Below are 19446 nucleotides of genomic sequence, written 5' to 3'. Positions count from 1 at the left end.
AGGCCATCACTCCACCAAGCAAAGGGCACTCGGATATAATGGTCTCACTACAAACAAAGCCAATGGGGACCTGAGCAGACCCCGGGAGGAGGGTGCCCCTCGACGGAGTCAAAGCCATCCCCATCCAGTTACATTTACCAAACTCAAGTCTGCTTCCCAGGAGGTGGTCACTGTGAACTAAGACCCACGTAAGGCTTGGAGGACAGTCTGCCTGTGTGAAGGGGAGAAACAGGGCCTCCCTATCTCACCTCCATTCCCCCAAAAGGGTGCTGTTGGGAATTAAAACATACTACCGACAGCCCTGAACTTTGTGTCTTCCTCCACAAAACCACTTTCTCCCATATTTCCTAGCTGGTTAAGGAGCACCACTTCCTCCCTGGTAACTTTAGCAGAAATCAGAGGGGCACCAGACTCACCCTCTGCACCTGAGCAGTCACTGCATCCACTGGTAGGAGCTCCTTCAGCTCTCTTTTCTAACCTCTTCCATCTTCACAGCTGGTATAAAGTTCAGGGCCAAGGTCAGGCAACTTGACCACTCCCTTTGTCCCCTAACTGGTGCCCCTCCAGTCCCGTGTTCATGCAGAGATCAGAGGGCTTCTCATAAAGCCTGGATCTGATCACGCTGCTTCTTGGATACCGGTCTTCCTGGTGGCCTTAGTGTCACTGAGGTAAAAGCTGAGCAGGACCCTGGGGCCTCTCCAGCATCTGACCTGCTTCTTCCTAGTTTCATCTCTCAGTGGCTCTTGCCTCCAGATCATGCACCCAGCTGTGCTGAACTCAGGTCAAGAAACCCCTCCTCAGAGCAGTTTTCCTGCCTCCAGACAGAACAGCTACTTGTCCTCCCGAGCCCCACGCACTGTGGGGACAGACTTCTACCACAGCAATGAAGCACTTAGGGTATTTACTTCTTTGTTTACAAATCTACATTCTCCACCAGATTGGAGTCCCCATAGCCAACAGGGTCCCTCTTCCTGGATCGGAGTCAGAGCTTTGCATGTGGGGTTCCATTTAAGCCTCACAACATAGTATTCCCATTTTACACATGAGGAAACTGAGGTTGTGTGAGGGTCAGTAACTGTTCATGGCCACAGAGCTAGTCAGTGGTGAAACTCAGATTTGAATGCAGGTCTACCTGGTGAAAAACCCAAAGGCTTTACTACCACTTGCCTTTGTCTCTTTTTCTAATTCCAGAGCGTAGCACAGTGAATGGTGCATAATTTATGCTTGAAGCATCTTTGATGATTATTTCACATAGTGTTCAGTTCAAACAACAGTATGGGTGTGGCGTTTTTCAGAATGTTTTAACTGAGCAGCAGTTAAATATATATAATGCTGTGTATTGAGAGAGTGAAAAATGCTAAAAGATGAAGCAATGCTTTCTGTCCTCTGAATCAAACTCCTGGTTTCTCACACCTAATCACATTCAGTCCACATAAAGTGACAGTGGGAAGAGAAAAGGACAGCAAAGCATGCTACCCAAATGTCACTGCTGAATGTATTCCACTGGCAAACAGGAAGAAGAGTAGTATAGGTTCAAAAAGAACACAGGTTTCCGGATCACACAGAACTGGGTTGGAACTCCAGTTCTATAGCTTGCAAGCTGGGTAGGTCACGTGACCTTATCTAAACCACAGTGAATGGTAACTACTTTGCAAGGCTGTTTTAAAGATGAAATGCAGTGATGTGCACTTAGGACAGACACATTTCACAGTCCGCTTATCTTTCCCCAATGATGCCAATGACAAGAGGGTGAAATCTTTAAAGGAAGAAGCCATTATTCATAAGGAGGGACCTTTTCAAGGTTTCCAAACATTTGCAGAACCAAGTAATACAGATGCTTGTTCAACTTTAATCATTTTAGGAAAAAAGGCACATAGATCTCTTGCTCATATCTGGACAAACATGCTTGTGATTTGTTTGCTTCCACATGAGAAGCAACTAGCCGGTCAGAAATCACCGTCAGCAAAATACGGCAAATTAATACAAAACAGTATCAACCTAAAGGCACCGGGTCACTCTGTAAGGAAACAATTCCATTATTCCAAGCAACTCACTGTATTTGCATATAAGGGGGAAGCAGCATGGTCTAATCATCATTCATGGCACAAACATCGGACTGAATGTCAGGAGTCCCGGCCTTGCCACTTTAAAGGTGACCTTGGACATGTTTTTTAAGATTTAATATTCATTTATTCAACAAATATTTACTGAGCGTCTGTAAGATCCCTGTTCTCATGGAATTTATATTCTAATGGAAGAAGAAAGACATCACATAATAAATAGACAGACAGGCAGGAAGAAGTTAGTAGATAGTGGTAAGTGATTAAAAGAGAAAACTGCTCATAAAATAGGCTGTGACTGGGTGGATGGGGTCATTTTAGAAATGGTGACATTTATGCTAAAATTTGAGGACGTAACTTCTCCCTTTCTGGACATCCACATCCTTCTCTATAAAATATAACTATTGACCAGGGATGCTTTTGAACGTGTCTTCTAGTTCTAGGAATTTGTGATTTCATGGCTACTAGAGATATATTTGTGTGAACATCAAATATTATCCTATATTTAATTAAGAAAATCATTTATGGCAATGAGTCTTAGCTTTGAAGACATTTAGCAGTTAGTTGAGATTCCGGTGCTCTTGCAGGAGAGAGAGAGTGGACGTCCTTCTACTCCACCATCTTGAAGACATTTAAAGTAACAGTAAATCTTCTAGTAAGGAATTAAATATAGCTTTGCACACTTAACTTTTCCTACTGATCTTTGTCCGAGTTCCATCTGATGAAGTATGCTGTTGATGTTTTGGCAAATGGAACCAAGCTGGCCTCTGACCAGAAGGGCTAATATGCCCTTCCATGTACACATGAATCTGTAATGAGGTTAGAAGTTGTCTTAAACTAATTCTTTCTGCTGATCACTTACAACCACAAATTCAGACAGACTGAAATTTTACAAGGAGAAATGAAACGCTAAGCCACATGTTCTTTTTTAAATAAAAACAGGAAAAAAAAATTGAGGTGATGGGGTATGGAATTTTTTAAGGAAACATCGGTATTTTGACCCATATTTTTCATGCACCAGTTAACCAGAAAATTACAAAACCTGAAAAACTCAGATAAATCGTACCAAGGGAATAAACAGAATATTCATTCCCCTCCCCCTCTTCGTTCCTCCCTCCCCTTCCTCTGTCTCCCCACTGCCCTCCAAGCTGGGGCACATTTCTGGGATGGGAACAAAGGCCTCTCGAGCTGTTGAAAAATGAGGGCCTCTGAATGTTTAATTCTGTTAACTAATCATTAGAAAACTAGAAATCGCTGTCTCTCTGAGAACCGGTGAGGTGGCAGGCTCCACAGACTCTGTTTAATTTTGCAGGAGCTGGCTGGTTTCCCAGCAACACATTGATTTGTGGGGCCACTACTTTGGGCACCTCAAGGATAATTAAATATTAAGTCCCTCTTTGATGTATGCAAAGCCTGCCTAAGAGGATTACCAGCCACAGTGAAGGTAGCAGTCCCACATTTTCTGGTAATTGAACATTGCAATGCCATTATCTATTCTTATCTTTACACTACAAGAATCCATCTCTATCCTTAATATTACCTTTGAGAATGGAGAAGGAGATCGGGAGAAATTAAGAAAATGTGAGCCCGTGCATCAACAGTTTGGGGTCTTCCACGTGTTTGGGATATCGAGGTGGAGAAGACAGTTTAACGTGTGTCGAAGAAATGACAGAGGTAAGCGAACCATCCTCTGTCTCCTAGGATTCAAGGCTCCATTTTACACACCAAGCAGCCAAGGCTCATAGTTTAGGAATCTTCTCCAAGATGATACGCGGCAATGGAGAGAGGGTGGAGACACATGCAGAGGATTTGCCCACTAGTGCCCTTATCCTTCTCCTGCTCCGCTGAGAGGCAACACAGTTTTTTAAAAACAGTAATGGAGACTACCTCAAATTTAACCTGTGGGCATAGTTCTGTAGCATTCCAGAAGTTGCTGCTACTTCCATTCTGAAGCTACAATTTTTTTGTGTTCATTTTCCAAGCAGCAAACAGCTATTTGTAATTATAAGGCAGAGGTCCCTACCAAATTCACTTGCCCTCCAAAATGGTTTTGAATAAGCAATGCCAGGCTGACATGGAATGCTTAACTTTTAAAGGAAGAGGAGTGGACACTCAGTGATTTAATTTATTTTGAAGAAGTCTATAAATGAATAACATAATTAAGCCACTATGGTAGTTTTTTTTTTTTAATTGAAGTATAGTTGACTTGCAATGTTACATTACTTTGAGGGGTATGACAGTGATTCGATATTTTCATAGATTATACTCTATATGAAGTCATTATAAAATATTGGCTATATTCTCTGTGCTGTACATTACATCCTTATAACTTACTTTTTTTATACCGAATAGTTTGTACCTCTTAACCCCTTTCACATATCTTGCCCTTCCCCCTACTACTCTCACACCTTTGGCAGCCATTAGTTTGCTCTCTGTACCTATGAGTCTGTTCCTGTTTTGTAATATTCGTTTTATTTTTTAGATTCCATACAAAAGTGACAACATACAGTGTTTGTCATTCTCTGACATTTCACTAAACACAATACACTCTAGATCCATCTATGATGTTGTAAATGGCAACATTTCTTTCATTTTCATGGCCCAGTAATGTTCCACTGGAGAAGGGAGAAGGAGATAGGGAGAAATTAAGAAAATGAGAGCCTGTGTAATCAACAGTTTGGGGTCTTCTAGGTGTTTGGGATATAGAGATGACACTTCCTTATCCATTCAACTGTTGATGGACACTCAGGTTACTTCCATATCTTGGTTATTGTAAATAGTGCTGTTATGAACATTGACGTGCATGTATCTTTTTGAATTAGTATTTTCATTCTCTTTCGATATATACCCAGGAGCATAACTGTGTGATCATATGGTAGTTCTATTTTTAATTTTTTTGAGGAACCCCCATACTGTTTTCCATAGTGACTGTACCAGTTTACACTCCCACCAACAGTGTACTAGTGTTTTCTTTTCTCCACGTCCTTACCGGCCACATGTAAAAAAATGAAATTAGAACATTTTCTCACACCATACACAAAAATAGACTCAAAACGGATTAAAGACCTAAATGTATGGTAGTTTTCTTATTTCTACTACCAAATACTTTAAGAAACTCAGACCATTAACTTCCAAGGGCCGGGAAATTGTTCTTATACAAGAGGAAAGTAAGAGGAGGTAGAAAATTTAAAAAAGGAAGGAGACAAGAGACATCCTGGAGAGATGTTTTTTTGAGAGCCTGTACAATTCACACCACTAGAGGAAACGGTGCTGAAACGAGGAGCAACACACGGACTTCGCGAATGAGAAACAGTTTGTATTCAGTGAAATTAAAGTCAAGTCAGTTTAGAAAAGTGTATGGAAAAGGAATCTTAACAAAGCTAAGCTCCCTTAAATACTGTTTTTGGAAAAAGTTAAGATGAAATGGAAATCTCAGAAATATCCAGAAGTCATTGAAATCATATAAAAGTTGCTTGTTCTCTGAATAACTGGAATATGGAGGAAAGCTTAAAGGAAGAAACAGCGGTTATACTATTTCTGAAGCGTTTAGACCCAAACATCAAAGTGTACATTCCAATATTTCAACATGACAGATAAGATGGATATTTTCCCCTTTCCCCAGTTTCCACGTTGTTTCATAATATTTTTGGTACGTAGCTTTGACATGACATGAAGTGAGGCTCCAACCAGAGAAACCAGCCTCATCGTCCTGCCAGGACCCAGCCATCAAGGAAGATGAAACTGAAAAAGGTTGAGAACTTGAAAAATAGAGGTTCTGTCAGAAAAGTACATAAAAGTAAGAGTGTTCATTTGTTTCAGGATGAGTCAGAACTTAAGGTTCCACACAGCAAAAATAACGTGACCTAGTTTGGAGCTCACCTCTGGGATGTTACGGGAACCTTCGGGTCTGCTGAAAACAAGCATGCCTCCAGCGTTCACTATGCCAGGGGCCTGGACTTTATGTCATAGCCCGTTGCATCTGTGTTCACAGACTGCTCTTGAAAAAGCCTGTTAGTGATCTCTTGATGAAATTCAAAGCAAAAGGCTGAGACTAAATAATCTGATAAGGTCATGATGCTTTCAAGAGAATTATTCAGATATTAGTGACATTTAATACAATCCATTTCAGCAATTTGGCAAGATTAGAGAATCTCTGATAAGTCCGTCTCGTTTGAATCTCAAATTCTCTAACTCTGAAGAACAGATAATAGTATTTACCTATTTCTCTCGCAGAAGGAAATAAGAATATATGAGGTAATTCTAAAGATACTCTGAGATGAGTCTCGAGATATCCCTAATATTTGGTTCTTTTTTTTTTAAGAAGTTCATTGTTCTTTAAGTAATAAGGATACAAATAGAAATTACAAAGCAAAGCTTTAAAATTAGAAGGTAAATTGAGTTGGAGTAAGACTTCCAGGAAACTCTTTTGCAGATTAGATTAACCTAGGAAGTCTTATTTTCTTTTATTGGCCTGTAGTCTACTCTGCAAGCTAAAGCACTTGATTAAGTGCTGACTCTTAGATCCTATGTTTTCAGGATGCATCAGTTTAGAATCTAAGCCAAAATTCAACAGCCACCATATTTCTTTCATTTAGGAATTAGCATTTCCACTTAATCAACAAGCATTTAAGCCCTGAATGTGTACACAGCATACTTAGATGGATTCCAAAAATGATTAAGCATATCCTCCAGGGTTTCTGAGTTTTCAGGTAGTGGGGAGAGAAAATTGTTAGTAGTAACAGTAGTAATAATAATGAAATAATAGATCAAATGTGTGGAATTCAAGGTTCAAGTAAGTTTGAAATGTTTAGGGAAGGGTCCAGACAGGTGATGGACTGAGTGAGCCTTGAAGGATGATAATGGAAAAACCAAGATCTTGTGTGTCTGCTACACATTATTTGTCGACATGCAGAAAAGAAGGGACGGCATTTGAATGCCTGGGCAGAGCGTAAAAGAAACGAATTAGCTAAACATCACACTGCATTTCCACTTAGATCTGCATTTCTCCAGGGAAAGGGTGAGCTGCCATAGCTAACTTATATTGTGAAAAATCCTGACTGTATCCTATGAAGAAAAAAATTGCATACACGTGCTAGGTGACCGAGGCATCATCCACTACGCATATTCAAACATACGGAAAAATAAAAACAAACTTTGTTGCACGTATTTAACTACTACATAGCTGGACTGATGAACACACTGGGAAGTTTGCATTACTAAGCTGATCATTCACTTGAAGGCAGTTTAAAGTAATCAAGAATGACCAGTCAGATGTTCCCTTACCTGTCTCTGGGGCCAAGTGGCTTTGAGAATGGCCTCTGTTCTAAAGAACACAAGGAGCTTGCTATCCTCCTCCGTCAGGTGGAATGACTGCCCCAAAATCTGCAGCACGTGAATGCGGGGCCTCACGGGCCAGGCGTCATCAGCACAGAAAGGCCGCAGCCACTCTAGCAGATCCTCCGAGGACACCAGCTCTTCTCTGCAAAATGAAAGGTAGGGAAAAAAAAAAAAGACTTAGTAGTTCCTAAGTCCAGTAATCAAATGTGGTGACTGATCTAAACACTCGTTTGTTGGGTGACTTTATTTTTTCTCCTACCGAGAGGAAAAATGTAGGTTTTAAATGGCTTAAAGCCAACCATATTAAGTATTTAAAGACTATGTAAAATGCATGGGATTCTTAAACAGTATCATATTAAAATGAGTTACATAAAGCAGATAAAAAATAATCAATATGTTCTTAGCTACTCCATTTCTTAAGCAAAGTTTATTAAGAAGTAAGGCTTATTTCAAAGTTCTGTGAAGATCTATGCCCAGTGCCCATCCAGTTCCCAGGGCTTAAAGGACTCTCTTTTTGTTGAACTGAACTGACAACTAGCTCAATGGGCAAAATTAAAGATTTCCAAATCAAACTGTTTTCATTAGAGCACTGATTTAGTGATAACTGTTTCTATTGATAAGAGTTCACAGGGAAGGGTACTAGAGTCTTGGATAACCAGGTAGACATTTGGAAAAAAATCTTTGATTGAAATATTGTTATTTTTGTCTCAGCAAACAAAATAACTTTTGTAATACAGTCTTCATGGATGGCTTACCTCACCAACTAGTTAATAACCTTGAATCCAAATGGAAAAAAAAGAAAAAAACTATGGCTTATTTCTACTAAAGATACTAAGAGTGCCAGTCATCATTCAGTAATTTTATGTAAACTATTACTAGTTGACAGTAACTATGCAAAGTAAATATTATAAATACCATTTTATTTAAAAATTTCTTCCAGCTTTGAGATATAATTGATATATAACATTGTATTAGTTTAAGGTATACAATGTAATGATTTGATATACCTATATATTGCAAAATAATTACCACAGTTAAGCTCAGTTAACAACCATCACCTGATATAGTTACAAAGTTTTTTTTTCATAAGATCTTTTAAAATCCACGCTCTTAGCAACTTTCAAATATATAATATAATACTGGTAACTATAGTCATCATGCTGTACATGTAAATTTCGTTTTGCAGATGAGGAAACAGGCTTCATGGAAGTGATAGTATATGCCCACAAACATCTATGCTAGGGCAATGTGACCCCAAAGTCCATGTTCTTCTTACTATTTTTCTGTGGTAGAATTTCAACAAGAGGTTAGAGTATCAAATTTGAAACTACCTTAACATAAAATATGAATGTGTGGTTATTAAAGAACTGGGACGTCTAAAAGGACTCAGAGGGAACATCTGTACAACTTTCTATCCAGTACTAGGATCTCTTCGCTTATAATCCCAAATGGACCATCTCAGGAAAACAACTTATTTGATGATGTCAGTGAATTACTATCGATGACTGTTAAGAGGTCACTTATATAGAAGCCTCACTCCCACAAGGCCCTCAAGATCCACGGTAAAGCACTGAATTATACAGATTCCTTTATAACCAGATCCTTATGAGGCTTTCAGCAATAAATCATCTATACCCAGTTCCAAATTCCATGAACTAACAAGACCACATGAAAAATTTTTTAAATTTCTGAGAATAAAACTCTACAATACCACTGAGTATTTTTCTCAGTGTGCATGCTACAATATACTTCCAATACAATTTCATGGCAATTTAAATTAAAAAAACAAAGTTCATTATTTGTATTTAGGGAAAAAATATATTACAAAATGCCATGGACAATTGGTTTAAGCATTTCCTAAATTTACAAAGACATTTGTTAGTTTTTCCTATGAGTGTCATTCTTAATATGTACCAGAAATGGCAAAACTGGGATGCAAAAGAAGCAGAATGCCATAAATATTTCCTGGATATCTACTATGGGCAAAGCAAACAGGGGGTATTGTGCAGTGGAAAGAGTATTAATTTGGAATTTGATGGACTTGTGAATCCTGGCCCCATCTTTTCCTAACAACTCTCAATACAAATCATGAATGTCATCATTCCCACTTTACAGTTAAGCAGACAAAGGTGCTGAAAGTGTATCTTTTGGAGTCTGTGAAACCAGCATGATTTATATAAAGCATCCAGCACTGTATGTGGCACAGAGGAAGGATTTAATAAATAGTAACCATCATCTGAATCATCATTTTATTATCTGCATCATCAAAGTACTAACTTGTACTTGGTGATCAGGGATGAAAAATTAGGTGATCTGGGCCTTCAAAGAACTAATAATACAATGAAACAGAAAGACTTCACAAATGACTATTCTCCAAATTACTAACATAATATAAACTTGAACAATTATTGGGGAGGAGGAGTGGGTGACATCAGGGAAGGCGTCACAGTGGACGTGGCCTCCAAACAGGGGCATAAAGGACCAATGGAAGGCACATAAATGGAATGGTGGGGAAATATAATCCAGATAAAGAGAACAGCAAGAAAAAAAAAGTCAAAGATTTCAAAGGACACAGCATGTTCAGGGAGCGATAAAACCACAGATGTCTGGGGGTAAATCAGAGGAGAGAACAAAGGGAGGACAGGTCTCCTGACTTGGAGAACCAGGAGCTTGCACACAGGCTGAAAAGGCAGGGCAGCTTCATGCTTTGAAAGCACAGGTTTCGCAGGCATCAGCCCAGATTCAGTTCCCAGAATGAACACTTCCTAAGAGTGCTACGCTGATCAAGACGTCACTCAACGTTTCTGAGCCTCAGCTTCTTATTTGTAAATTGGAGATGGATAATAACCCCTTACTCATGGAGTGGTTGAGAATTAAATACAAAAAATGAAATAATAAGGCACATAATACATTACCTGGCACATAACTGAGAACTTCAATTAGTGGCAGCAATGGCTATTGAGGACATTGGTCATACTTGGTGTAGAATGGGAACAATGGAGGGTTTTTTCCGAGCAATGGAATATTATAATCATGTTAGTGGTTACAGAGGTGTGCAGGCTGGGGCATGCTCAGGCCCTTTTGGTGAGGCCTGCAGTGATCAAATTAAGTATAATTCAGGAGAAAAGATTAAAGCACATTTTTGGCTTTGAGTCCAAGTCCATTTCACATGGCAAGAAGCTGATATTTTGACTCTGTCACCCAAGTGCCAAGTGGGGGGTACGCAGGATGAGCTAGAATGGGAAGAAGCTGGAGTCATGAAAACCAGATGGAAGTTCCAAAAAATAACACAAGACTTGCATACAGTGACCAAGAACGAAAACTGCTAATAATGAAACAATAACTATGAAAGCTCACTATGTGCTATGAATCGCATCACTTCATCGTCACTATCTTTTTCATGTATTCTGTTATCATCTCCACTGTGTAGATGAGGAAACCATCACAGAGAGGTTTAACAACTTGTCCACGGTCACACAGTAAGTTGTGGAGCCAATATTTGAACTTGGACTATCTTACTACCTTGTCAACAACTATGATGGGGGCAAATTCCAGAACACTGTGGCATCAGATTAAAATTATTCAGGTACTGATGTGATATAGAGATTATTATTATAGCATTTTCCAAGTCATTAGATTAAGATTCCTTCTACCTAAGAACTTACTGTGCAGTTGTTAACATTGGACATTTTGGAGAAAACTGCTCTAACTTTTGGTTGATAGTTCAAATACATAATACAATGATGAGAACTCATTCCTAAAACAGAAACATTGTGTTCCAGAAGCACCACGTTCTAGATGAGCTTGGCTATATACTGTGAACATTTGTGCTCAATAAGAGTACACAGAAATGAAAGACAGCTTTGTAGGAAAAGCTGTCCAGGACATCAACTAGACACTATTTCTTAAAGTTTTTAGCTGCAAAATAATTTACATTGTAATATCAATTTGAACTTTTAAAATTCATAGGCACTCATGATTTGGCAAATAAACACACATACACACAGAGGCAGAGAGAGAAAAACAGAATGTAAGAATTGTGATAAAATGTTAACAACTGGTGAATCAAGGGGAAGAGAATATAGTCATTATTTTTCAACCTTTGCAACTTTTCTGTGGGTTTGAAATTTTTCAAGATAAACAGGTGGGTAAAAAATAACCAATTATGACTTTTATAATGTAAAAAAACCAGAATGGGAAGGAAAATGATTCCATTTTTATAGTACTTTACGAAGGCAAGGAGAGGGCTTAATGAGCTTAGGAATAAAAAGAGAACATGATTTCAAAACATTTTTACCTTATTATAAGAGTTATACAAATGATTTTTAAAAGTTATAAAATAGGTAATAGAGAAAAATATCTCACAGTTTCATTGCAAATACACAGGCATTTGCTTCTACCCCTTTCCCTATAATGAGGGCTTTTGGCGTGGGGGGATCATTATATTACACAGGATAATTTAGTACACATTTTTTTTAAATTAACTACTAAAGGAAATACACACACATTTACACAATCAGTTTTGGTCCACAAGATAAGGAGTCTTCTAAAATATACAAGTAGTTCTATTAACAGAAGAGAACAGCAACGGCAACAGTGACAACAAAAATAGGTTCACTGAATGACTAATTTGAGAATGCGATGTTCTATTATGTAAGGTAGCATGAGAGGATATTCACAAAACTACAAAGGAGTGGATGAGAAATGCCAACTAAACAAAGGCAATTACTGAATCAAAGAGAAAAGACAGATTCTGAGAATATTAATAAGCTGATCCTTCATAAAAGAGTTTGCAGATTCTGCATGGCATAAACACATGAAGGTAACCCAACCTTGAACTGCAATGATTATGGTATATTAAAAGAGACAGTAAATAGGAAAAGCACTTTATATATCATGATGCACTACACAAAATAAAATTAGTGTTCTTATTTGAGAACGGGGGAAAGAAAGACTGCATTCAAACAAGACAAACATAGATCTTTGTGATTTCTTATAAATATAAATGTCACAGAATTGGAATGCCTGAAGGGAACAGAAGGTCATTTTGTCCAATCTTCTAGACTGAAGTTATAAAACCAGCAGCCACATTTTTCTATTGGCTTACACGGTATATGCCAGTGTTTCGAAATTTTAAAATTTTACACAGTGAAGATTTACCAGGTCTTCTCTTTTTCTCCCATTTTACTGAGAGATAACTGACACACAGCACTGTATAAGTTTAAGGTGTACAGCATAATGATTTGACATATATATTGTGAAGATTACCACAGTAAGTGTAGCAAAAAATCCGTCATCTCATACAGAACACCAAAAAAAAAAAAAAAAAAAGCAAAAAAAATGTTATTTTCCTTGTGATGAGATCTCTTAGGATCTACTCTCTGAAGAGCCTAGCTCCTCTTTAAATGCTGAAAGATAAGGACTCACTGGCAGCTGCCTCCCTTAGATAAGCCCTCCTGAGCTCTCAAGTTCACCTCAGCCTCCACCACACTTCCTACCTTCCCTTAAGCCCAGTCCACCTTGCTCATTTCCATTACCTGCCTGGTCTCAGTAGGAAAGGAGTTTGCAAACTGATCTGTTAAGATGCTAGGCAGGATTAAGAGAGAAGGAAGGAGGACTTCCCTGGTGGCGCAGTGGTTAATAATCCGCCTGCCAATGCAGGGGACACGGGTTCGATCCCTGCTCCAGGAAGATCCCATATGCTGCAGAGCAACTAAGCCCGTGAGCCACAGCTATTGAGCCTGTGTCGCAACTACTTAAGCCCGCGAGCCTAGAGCCTGTGCAAGAGAAGCCACCACAATGAGAAGCCTGCACGTAGCAGTGAAGAGTAGTCCCTGCTCTCTGCAACTAGAGAGAGCCACAAAGACCCAACACAACCAATAAATACATACATAAATAAATATGTTTATAAAAAAAAGGAGAGAGAGAGAGAGAAGGAAGGAGGTGGGTGGGAGTGGCAGTGGGGCGGAGGGCAAGTAAATGAAAATGAGCAAACGGTGAGAGACACAAATACTCAGATTCTAGGGACATCCCTCAACTCAGTTAAGGAATTGATCTACACACTCTCCTTGCTACGCATGGAGCTGGGTGGAGCAGGCACTTCCCAAGACAAAGTCTTCTACTAATCAGCTCCCATGAAACAACTGGGGCACCCGGCGACGTATAAGAGGGAATCAAAAATAAATGAATGCATAATGTGCTAACGGCATTGCAGTAGTACAAAAAGTGTGGCTTTTTTCAAATAATTATCGTAAGTTATATTAAAAGAAAAATTCCTACAAAGGCAATAATTCTGGTGTGCACACCATTCCAATCTCAAATCTTAACTTTTGGTAAGTAAATACTAACAATGTCTTTGTGGCTGCTCTCAAATGTATCCCAAACAAGATCTTCTTGAGGTTCATTCAACAATAGAAATGTGGATATATCTCCCTGTAAGGAGGCAGAAATGGAAACTGTGAAGTCATAAATGCGGCCTTAGGGACCCTGCGGTGGTAAAGTGGCTCCACCCTCCTGGTCAGTGACCATGGCTCTCAGCAGGGTTCATACCACAGAACAGGGTGCTCATGCACTGCGGGGTGCTTGGAGATCATCTGATGTTCACTTTGCCTCACAGGGCACGAAGAGAAGAAATTGGATTCAATTTGCTCTAGTTGGCTTTCTTTTTTTTTTTCTATTTTTTTTTGGGGGGGGTCTTTTGTGTGCTTTAAAAATAATGTGAAGTCCCTAGGTAACATCAAAGAGTTCAATGCAGTCTGAATGATCTGACACTGTTCAATATACATGAAGCGAAGCTGGTACCGTGACTAGCAGCAATTTAAGCAAACAAAGACGCTGAAAATACTCAATAGTTTTGAAGGAAAACTGTCTCCCTTCTGAACGGTGCACAGAGGAATTCCTCATTAATTATCTGTTTTCTGAGTGGATTTATTTCTGTACAAGCTTTTGAGAATGACTAATATACTGGTTCAGGCTTGTGGGTCATTTCTGTTAGGAAATGTTTTAAAGGTGCATGAAGGCAGGGAGTAGAAAAGGAAATAAGGCCCAGGCAGAGAGGAGCAGGTGGCAGAGGCGAGAAAATGGAGGAAAGCAATGCCTTAAGAACTTGCAAAGTTCAGTCCCTGGAATAAGGGGCACTTGGGAGCTGGTTGGAAATACAGAATTTCAAGCCCTACCTACACCTACCCCAGTAAAATCTGTATTTTAATAAGATCCCTGGGCAATTCCTAAGCAGAATGACGTTTGAGAAGCACTGCCTTAACTGCTGTCTATTGCAGGCTCTTTAATGTCAGAAAAAGATGAGATCCAGTGAGAGAAATTCACGACATGTCCTGACCTGGGTGACCCCAGACAAATTACAAAACGTGTCTGAGCTTCATTTCCTAATCTGTAAAATGGAAACGATAATAACAGTAATGTGATAGTGTGGTTCTGAGGACTGAGTTGCTAAATAACCTTTTCAAACGTCTTGGCATAAAGTAAATAATGGATGTTCATTAGATTTTTGTTTCTAAAATGCATGATGGTATTTTCTTAATTCCTGGTTTAACAGATATATTATTTTCGAACATAATTTTAGCCATTGAATTTTTTTAAACTTTTTCCTTAGGCAAACTAATAAACTAATTCTTAACACAAACTAGAAATTTAAAACATAGTCTCAAAATATGATGTTACAGATATACATAAATACAGGCACAGCTCAATTCATTACACTTCACTTTATTGTGCTTCATAGACACTGCCTTTTTCTTCCACAAATTGAAGACTGGTGGCCACTCTGCACTGAGCAAGTCTATTCACACTTTTTCCAAAAGCATTTGCCCACTTCATGCCCCTGTGTCACATGTTGGTAATTCTCACAATATTTCAAACTCTTTCATTCTTATTACATTCATTAGGGTGATCTGTGATCAGTGATCTTTGATGTTCCTATTGTACAGTTTTGGCATTTTTTAGCAATAAAGAATTTTTTGATTAAGGTATGCACACTGTTTTTGTAGACATAATGCTACTGCACAATTAACAGACCACAGTATAGTATAAACATAACTTTTATATACAATGAAAAAACAAAAAATTTGCGTGACCCACTTTACTGTGATAATTGCTTTTGGCTAGTGGTCTGGAACCGAGCTCTCAATACCCCGGAGGTACGCCCTTAATGGGAGAAAACATAAATGCAGAAACTTTAAATCAACTTGCTATACAGTCGAAACACAACACTATAAATCAATACTTCAATAAGATAAATTTTTTTTTTAAAAAAAAGGTTTTTGAAACTATTTCAAATCCCTAGAATCCTTACCCCTGATATCTAGAAGCAAGAATGTGGCTAAACTGAAGTCTGCCTGTACAGGTGGCTGATGGCTCCACTGGTACCTGCCTGGGTGCTGAGGTTTTATGTCGTTTACACGTAGCACAGGTAAAAGAAGAGGGAAAGGGGGCTTTACAGGAGAGGCAGGAGCTGCAGTTAAAAGGCAGATGGTATCTGTGCCAATATAAAAAGTCAAAGGAGGACATGCTGACAAAGGCATAAACTGTCTAAAAATTAAACACAAAACTGAACACTTGCTGGTATCCATTAACACACATACCATAATTCTGACTCTTCTATTCAGTCTCTCTGCCAGGAATATTACGGGATGCCGTATGCCTCACCTGAGAGCATATGAACATGTGTTGTGTGTTTGTGACAGCTGACAATGTGTATGAAGAGAGATGATTTGCTGTTTAAACAGATGTCATGGTGGGTGGTGGGTGTTCAAGTTACAGGGCCGGGACTGAGGGAGGGTGAAGGGCACACAAGCCTGGCATGGCCTCCTAGAGGTTAGTCAGTCATGTCAGAGCAAGTAATGAGTGACCCAAGAGGGTTACTTTATTTACTGATTGATTTTTTAAATTGAAGTGTAGTTGATTTACAATGTTGTGTTAGTTTCAGGTGTACAGCAAAGTGATTCAGTTATACATATATCCATATAATATTCATATATTCTTTTTCAGATTCTTTTCCATGATGGTTTACCATAGGATACTGAATATAGTTCCCTGTGCTCTACAGTAGGACCTTGTTGTTTACCTATTTTATATATATCAATATAATAGTATCTGCTAACCCCAGAGTGTTCCTTTAAAAGAGTTTAAATCCCCTTGCTACTCTGAAGACCCCCAGGAACTACCTAGAAAAGAGAGAGCGACTCCCCTCTGTGACTCTGGCAGGCACGCTGTCCAGGAGGAGAACTGAAGCCAAGGGTGTCAGGTTTAACTGTCCACGCTCACAAAACACTTGCCAAGAATAAAAGTTATGACTTTGTCTTTCTTCCTCTTTTTCTTTTTTAAGCGGAAAAACAAAACAAAAAGGTTCACTGAAGTTTGTTGTTGTTGTTAAGGAGCCTTTGTTATTCTGTGTCTCTGAGATGAAAAGTAAGATCTTGTTCTGATTCTCCATTCCCCAATGTCTTCCTCTTTGTAAAATGAAGCTTAAAAAAATAATGTGTTTTCAAGAGACCCAAGGTGGATTCTTCTGTATATCTGACTGGAAATTCACTAAGAAAAACACTGCCTTCTAATCTTTTTGAGATGTCTCCAGTGGGACCAGACTGAGGGACCCCACTAGAAGGGGGTTAAAGCAGTGCCTGTGAAGATCCCTTTCATCACATGAGGCCCAGATCCAGGTCCGGGTACCTGACAGCAGCACACGGGGGAGCGGCGAGCTGAGAACTGACTGGTGGGCTGTGACTGGAACAGCAGCTGCTGGATGAACCTCCTAGGAGGCAGCCGAGGGTTTCCCAGGCAGCATCTCCACCCGCCCTGCCATCTGTTGCATCTGCCTTGTTGAGGTCATGTCCTCAGCCTGGACCACCACCATCTACCTCTTCCTTTTCACAGACTCAGATGTCATAGACCAGGTGCGATGCTGTCCCTTGTGGATCCTGCCCTAACTTCCCAGCCACTCCCTCCACCTTGCTTTCTGCACAGCACTTACTATTCTGTTGCATATTAACTAAGGCCCCAGGCAAGCTGGTCTGAGCTCCTCTGGATTGGAGGTTACTTCTTATCCAGAACTAACTGTTCATGACCGAGCACACAGCATGACACAGTAAAGATGCATAATGATGACATTTCTTTTTGGAATAAAAGGCCTACATTAGCCACAGCTGTGGCTTCCATACCATTTAAATACCCACAAGCAAAGGAGTTTAGAAAAACTGTGCAAAGCAAAAGGCAGAGTAGGTAGAGGGCCCTGCTTGCCATGTTTTCCAGATCCACGCATACGGCTTATCATATGTTCTTTCACTCAAACCGTGGGCACAAAGTGATGCATGGAGACATGCTGTAAAGGCAACTGAGCCCTAAATTATGATGCAGGGGCAGACTGGAGTCCTGGCTCTATTTCCCAGGCCTCAGACTCTGTGCAAGTCCATTCTTCTCTCCCAGCCTTTCTCTCCTCATCTGAAAATGGCAACAATATATGCAGGCATCAAAAATCATACCCACTAAACCTACAAAGATAAATGGAAAGAGCTCCAATAGCAAGTAACTAAAACAGAATAGAGAAGTGCTCACACATTTTGATTGAAATTGTATAAAAAAATATATGCATACCTGAACAGTAACTGGAAGGTAATATGCAAATACAAACAACAATATTACTGAATGAACTATGAGGGGGTTTCTCGAATATGCTTCACTATTATTATATCATATTTTCCATTGAAAAAGAAAATTGGGGTGAGGCCTGACAGGGTTGCCACAGATATCAGACATAGGAAAGACCTTCGTAAACTCTGGGAAAGACATAACTGTCATTTTGCTGCTGCTGTTATTCCTAACACCACCAATGCACCCGAATGAAAAATTCTTTCTAAAAATGTACTGGAGACACACACCTTCCTAGACTTACAAAGCCTGTATACTCTCAGTCCTCGGGCAAGACAGATCTAACAGAGATAAAGCTTTTAAAAAAACAACACATACACTCCAGGAATTGCCATACTTAATCAGCACAGTTAACCTCCTGCAGATGTCAACCCCTGCTCTCCTAAGAAGCAGAGCAGTTTCCTCTCCCTGGCCTCCCGCAGGAGGATGTGAGAAGAGACCACCTTCTCTGTGGGCAATAGGCGCAGGCGAGAAGGAGAGGGTCCAGCTGGAGCTGATGGGCTAAGAGGACAGCTGGGAAAACATGTCTCCAGAAAGTCCTCAGCTCTTCCTTCAGAACTGCCTACAAAAGACGCTTAGTCACGGAAGCTTCATAAACATGGATACTAAAAGTAACCCTAGGACTCTGGGGAACGCCATTAAGTGAGACCCACAAACAGCTCCAGCCTTACCCTTCGTCCACACTGGCATGGACCGCTGCAACAACCCCTTCTAGGACGCGGAGCGGGTCCGCTGGTCCCCCGAGGTCAGCACTGCCTCCACTGCGAAGGGAGAGATAGAGAAATGGAATCAGAACAGGATAGCTCAGGCCTCAGAAACAAGCAGGGCATTTACATTCGGATGAACCCAGCTGGATCTCGGCACAGCGTATACTGCCAGCTCATAGCTGTTCATGGTATATGCAGCCCACAAGGGTACCAAGTCCTGTACTTAAGCAGCTCACAGTCTCATATAGGCTTGTTTTCCTACCAAGAGAGTAGAGGGGGGAAAAAAAAAAAAAAGGAAAGAGAGAGAGTAAGAAAATCTACTTGCATTCTATCATCCAAAAATTCAAAGAAATACTCAATGGGCATAAAAATATGAGCTATTTTAAGTATTAAATATATAATAATCTAAATTCTCCAATTGGCCATTTTTTCTAAAATACTAATATTTACACGGTACTTACTAGGCAGCAGGCACTGCTAAGTGCTTCACATACATTCTGACATTTAATAATCCCAACAGCCCATGAGACAGGCCCTGTTATCATGTCCATTCTACACATGCGTATGTCTGGAACTCTACTGAACTTTGAAAACGTAACAGAGGAAAGAGAAGTTTTAGGTGAGTTTTTGAATAGTCTAAGTTATATGATTTAAACCAACTGCTGGATTCAGTACGTTCAAGC

The 19446-nt window shown here is 39.7% G+C and overlaps 1 protein-coding gene across 2 annotated transcripts in view; it reads right to left on the bottom strand.

Annotated features, from left to right (window-relative positions):
- The window catches only part of NBAS (NBAS subunit of NRZ tethering complex), a 320076-nt gene that overhangs the window by 32069 nt on the left and 268561 nt on the right, over positions 1-19446 (bottom strand). For both annotated transcript variants that reach the window (XR_009054733.1, XM_057742162.1), the window contains exons 47-48: positions 18728-18817; positions 7344-7539 (exon numbers count right to left, since the gene is read on the bottom strand). Coding sequence is in view for 1 of the 2 variants with exons in the window: in XM_057742162.1 (XP_057598145.1) it covers positions 7344-7539; positions 18728-18817 (286 nt within the window). In the remaining variant the exon portion in view is untranslated. The remainder of the gene's footprint in view (positions 1-7343; positions 7540-18727; positions 18818-19446) is intronic.

Source organism: Hippopotamus amphibius, chromosome 7 (genome assembly GCF_030028045.1).
Source record: "Hippopotamus amphibius kiboko isolate mHipAmp2 chromosome 7, mHipAmp2.hap2, whole genome shotgun sequence".
NCBI lineage: Eukaryota > Metazoa > Chordata > Mammalia > Artiodactyla > Hippopotamidae > Hippopotamus > Hippopotamus amphibius.
Note: the sequence above shows the minus strand (reverse complement) of the source record. Positions and strands in the feature narration are given on the sequence as shown.